The 5,713-nt window shown below is 37.9% G+C and overlaps 1 protein-coding gene across 2 annotated transcripts in view; it reads left to right on the top strand.

Annotated features, from left to right (window-relative positions):
• The window catches only part of ROCK1 (Rho associated coiled-coil containing protein kinase 1), a 174,574-nt gene extending 169,649 nt beyond the window's left edge, over nucleotides 1-4,925 (top strand). For both annotated transcript variants that reach the window (XM_049619648.1, XM_049619647.1), the window contains exon 33: nucleotides 4,778-4,925. In XM_049619648.1, coding sequence (XP_049475605.1) covers nucleotides 4,778-4,910 — 133 coding nt within the window. In that variant the 3' untranslated portion in view covers nucleotides 4,911-4,925. The remainder of the gene's footprint in view (nucleotides 1-4,777) is intronic.
• Nucleotides 4,926-5,713: the final 788 nt, after the last annotated feature.

Genomic DNA, 5,713 nt, shown 5'->3' on the forward strand with positions numbered 1-5,713 from the left:
TGACAGCTCAGAGCCTGGAGCCTGCTTCAGATTCTGTGTCTCCCTCTCTCTGCCCCTTCCCTGCTCACACTCTGTCTCTGTCTCTGTCTCTCTCTCTCTCAAAAAATAAACAAACATTAAAAAAAGTAAAAATTAAAAAAAAGATAACAAGTGTCAGTGAGGATGTGGAGAAAAGGGAAACTTTGTATACTGTTAGTAGGAGTGTAAATTAGTGAAGCCACTATAAAAACAGGTATGACCCTCCCCTGTTCATGCTCTGTCTCTCCCTGTCTCAAAAATAAAAATGTTAAAAAAAAAAAAAAACAGGTATGGAGTTTCCTCAAAAAATTAAAGATAGAACTACCAAATGATCCAGCAATCCTGCTTCTGGTATATATCCAAAGGAATTTATATCATTATCTTGAAGAGATACATCGTTCATAATAGTGAAGACATGGAAGCAACCAAAATGTCAGTCAATAGATGAATGGATAAAGAAAATGTCATATGTACATATAATGGAATATTGTTCAGCCATGAAAAAGAAAGAAATCCTGCCATTTGTGACAACATGGATGAACCTGAAGAAAATTACGGTAGGTGAAATAAGCCAGACACCGGAGAACAAATACTACATGATCCCATTTATATGAGGAATCTAAAGTAAACTCATAGAAGCAGAGAATAGGATGATGGCTACCAGAGTCTAAGGAAGGAGGAAATGGGGAAATGTTGGCCAAAGGGTATAAAGTTGCAGTTATGCAAGATGAATATATCCTAGAAATCAGAATAGTGCTTATAGTTAACAATACTGAACTGTATACTTAAAAATTTGCCAACACGGTAAATCTTATGATGTTCTTATGACACATACAATAAGTAAAGAAAGACGGTAGGAGGACTCTTCTGGAGGTGAGCAATGTGTTTATGGCATTGTAGCATTAATTGTGGTAATGGTTTCATGTATGTATACTCTCCGAATTCATCAAGTTGTATACATTAAATATATACAGCTTTTTCTATGTCAATCACACCTCAATAAAGTGGCTTAAAATATATATGTACCTTTTGATAGGGAATTTCACTTCTATCAATTAATCTCATTGAAATGTTTACACATATGCACCAACATATACATGCATAAAGAGATGCAGTGTAAAAGTACAGTACCAAGATATTAGTGTCCCTCATCATTATATTTGTGTTTCAGGGCCCCCTACAACATTTCTCCAACCCAGGCTTTATCTTGACTGGTCTGTGTCCCTAAAAGAAAATTCAGTGTTGGATGGTATAAAGGATAAGCAAAGAGAGTTGGTCTTCTAAATTAAGGGAGGTTGAGGGTCGTCTAAACCAATATTGGGAAGGAAGGTGGGGAGGGTGAGAAGGAGCCTGCAGAGGGTCCAAGACCCCATGGGGATCTTGTATAGGGATTGTACAGGGATGGCTGTGTGAGTACCAAAGATGACTGGCCATTGAGAGCTCAGGCTCTGGGGATAGTTTGAATGGTAGCATCTAATCTAGGTAACAGAAGAATTAGCAGTATTAGGGGCAATCACTGTGGATTAAATTCCAGATTCCCTCCCATTTTTCTGGATCAAGATAAGTTCCTGGATTCCAGTGCCACCTAGTGGAGATAGGCAAAGACCCCAAATAATGATTGATATTAGAGTGACCCTAAATATTTTTTAAATGTTTATTTTTATTTATTTTTTGAGAGAGAGAGCACACACGAGAGTGGGGTTGGGAAGAGAGAGAGAGAGGGGGAGAGAGAATTCCAAGCAGGCTCCATACTCAGCGAGGAGCCCTATGTGGGGCTCAGTCTCACAACCGTGAGATCATAACCTGAGCCAAAATCAAGAGTCCGATGCTTAACCGACTAAGCCACCCAGGTGCCCCAGGAGTGACCCTACATTTTTATTGTACAAGCTGGGATACCTTTGAAAGAGAAAGGGAGTTATACCAAGACAATCAGTGTAAACTGATCATACTATCAGTATCATCATACTAATAATAAATGTCTTATCTACTTTGGAAAATAGGAAAAATAGGGGAATTTATACAGGCATACCTCTTTGTATTGCACTTCACAAGACACTGCATTTTCTACAAATTGAAAGTTTGTGGCAACTCTGCATCAAGCAATTCTATCCATGTCATTGTTCTAACATTTTCTCACTTCATGTCTCTGTCACATTTTGGTAATTGTCACAACATTATATATTTTTTTCATTAGTATTATATTTGTCATGGTGATTTGTGATAAGTGATTTTCTTTTTTTTTAAGTTTATTTATTTATTTTGAGAGAGAGAGAGAGTGCATGAGCAGGCAGGGGCAGGGGTAGGGGTTGTGCAGAGAGAGAGGGAAAGAGAATTCCAAGCAAGTTCTGTGCTGACCATGCAGAGTCTGACACAGGGCTTGATCTCACAAACCATGAGATCATAACCTGAGCCAATATCAAGAGTAAGATGCTCACCCAACTGAGCCACACAGGTGCCCCGTGATTTTCTTTCAGTGATTTTTTGATGTTACTCTTGTAATTGTTTGGGGGCACCATGAATTGCCCGTATAATATGGCCAACTTAATCAATGTGTGTGTTTGGGGCACCTGGCTGGCTCAGTCAGTAGAGCATTACGACTCTTGTTCTTGGGGTCCTGAGTTTGAGCCCCACGTTGTGGGTAGAGATTGTTTAAAAATAATAAGTGAATAAAATAAATGTGTGTGTTCTGACTGCTTCACTAACTGGCCTTCTCCTCATTTCTCTCCCTGTTCTCAGACCTCCCTATTCCCTGAAACACAATAATATTGAAATTAGGCTAATTCATAACCTACAATGGTTTCTGAGTGATCAAGTGATGAGAACAGTTGCACATCTCTCACTGTAAATCAAAAGCTTAAAATGATTAAGTTCAGGGAGGAAGACATGTCAACAGCAGACATAGGCTGAAAGTAGGCCTCTTGCACCAAACAGCCAAGTTGTGAATGCAAAGGAAAAGTTCTTGAAGGAAATTAAAAGTGCTACTCAAGTGAACACATGAATGGTAAGAAAGCAAAATAGCCTTATTGCTGACATGGAGAACGTTTGAGTGGTTTGGACAGAAGATCAAACCAGCCACAACATTCCCTTACAGAGCCTACACTTGATCTTAGCCAAAAGGCCGAGAAGCGATTCCCTTACAGAGCCTAATCTAGAGCAAGGCCCTAATTCTCTTCCATTCTGGGAAAGCTGAATGAAGTGAGAAGGCTGCAGAAGAAAAGCTGGAAGCGAGCAGAGGTTGGTTCATGAGGTTTAAGGAAAGACACCGTCTCCATAACATCAACGTACAAGGGGAAGCAGCAAGTGCTGATGTAGAAGCCACCGCAAGTCATCTGGAAGATCTAGCTAGATCCTTACTGAAGGTGGTTACACTAAACAACAGGTTTTCAATGTGGACAAAACAGCTTTCTATTGGAAGAAGATGCCCTAGTCTTTTCATAGCTAGACAGGAGAATGCCTGGCTTTAATGCTTCAAAGGATAGACTGTTAAGGACTAATGCAACTGGTGACTTCAAGTTGAAGTCAATGTTCTCTTGCCATTTTGAAAATCCCAGAGCCCTTAAGAATTATGCTAAATCTACTTTGCCTGTTCTCTACAAATGGAACAACAGAGGCCAAATGACAGCACATCTGTTTACAAATGACTGACTGGCTATTTTAAGCCCACTGCTGAAACCTACTGCTTAGAAAAAAAAACTGCTTTCAAAATAATACTACATTGACAATGCATATGGTCACCCATGAGCTCTGATAGAGATGTACAACGAGATGAATGTTGTTTTCATGGCAGCTAACACAATATTCATTCTGCAGCCCATACGTTAAAGAGTAATTTTGTCTTTCAAGGCTTATGATTTAAGAAATATATTTCATAAGGCCATAGCTTCTATAGATTGGATTTTTCTGATGGATCTGGGCAAAGTCAACTTAATAATCTTCTGGAAAGGATTCACCATTCTAGATGCCATTAAGAACATACATGATTCATGGGAAGAGATAAAAATATCAGCATTACCAGAAATTTAGAAGAAGTTAATTCCAATCCTCCTAGATGATTTTGAGGGGTTCAAGACTTCAGTGAGGAAAGTCACTGTGGATTCGGTGGAAACAGCAAGAGAACTAGAATTAGAAGTGAAGCCTGAAAATGTGACGGAATTGCCGGAATCTCATGATAACACTTGAACAGATGAGTTGCTTCTTATGGATGAGCACAAAAGTGGTTTCTTGAGATGGAATCTACTCCTGGTGAAGATGGTATGAAGATTGTTGAAATGGCAATAAAGGATTTATAATATCTCATAAACTTGGTTGAGAATGCAGTGGCAGGGTTTCACAGGATTGACTGCAATTTAGAAAGAAGTTCTGTGGGTAAAATGCTATCAAACAGCATCCATACTACAGAGAGATTGTTCATAGAAGGAAGAGTCAATTGATGGGACAAACTTTATTTTTGTCTTATGGTAGGACATTGCCACAGCCACCCTACCCTTCAGCAACCACCACCCTGATCAATCAGCAGCCAAAAACATGTAGTCAAGACCCTCCACCATCAAAAAGATGATATCTCACTGAAAGTTCAGATGATGGTCAGTATTTTTTAGCAATAACAAATTTTGAAATTAAGGTATGTACATTGCTTTTTCAGACATACTGCTATTGTGCACTTAATAGACTACAGTATGATGTAAATGTAAGTTTTATATGCATGGGAAACCAAAACATTCATTTGACTTACTTTATTGCAATATTGGCTTTATTACAGCATTCTGGAACTGAACCTGCAAGATCTCCGAGGTATACCTGTATGTAGATGTTATTGTATACAGAAAAACAAATGTTATATTTCTTATAGTTTGAGTGTCATGGGACAATTTATATCATTGCCTTTGTCATAGAAAAAATTAAAAATAAAAATATCTCAATTTATTAACATCTGAATTATAAAATTCTGTATATGCATGATAAAAAATAGAAATATATTTTTATGTACGGACATGGAAAGATAAGTAAAATATAAGAAAATTTTTAAAGGTTCCCTGTGGTTTTGTGTTGTGTCAGCCTGGTTTTTTACTGGAACTATGGTTTCCATAGTTCCATGCCCTTATGATATTAGATTAGAGTTGGCCAAAAAAGAAATGTATTTCAGAGTTAGTTAGGATGTGGAAGTAGTGCATCAGACGTTACTCTCTGAAGGTCCTTATTGTTAGATAGGGTGTCTAAAATTATTACTAATTTTAAGATTCTAATTTAGAAATCCTAGCCCGCCATTAATTATATTTCAATATTCATGTTATATTTTTTCAAGGAAAATATTTTCAAAATCACCAGACACCAATGCTGTAAAAAGAACAAAACAAAAACAAAAAACCCTCCTTCACTATGGGATAACCTCCATTATTGCCTTCAAAGCATTTTTCTTTGCAAGCTCCCTCAGAGTCTTGTTTTCAGTATAGTATACTCCCTACCTCAGATCATGGCACATAAAATTGCCCTCAATCAGTAACTCATCCCTTAATAATGCCCCTCAAAAAAGTAATCTCTATTTTCATTGGCCTGGTATTTGTTTTTAATTTTTTAGGTTTATTTCTTTATTTAATTTGAGAGAGACAGATAACAGTGTGAGTGGGGGAGGGGCAGGGAGAGGGGAGGAAAAGAGAATCCCGAACAGGCTCCGCATTGCTAGAGCAGAGCTCAATGC

Source organism: Panthera uncia (genome assembly GCF_023721935.1).
Source record: "Panthera uncia isolate 11264 chromosome D3 unlocalized genomic scaffold, Puncia_PCG_1.0 HiC_scaffold_8, whole genome shotgun sequence".
Taxonomy (NCBI): domain Eukaryota; kingdom Metazoa; phylum Chordata; class Mammalia; order Carnivora; family Felidae; genus Panthera; species Panthera uncia.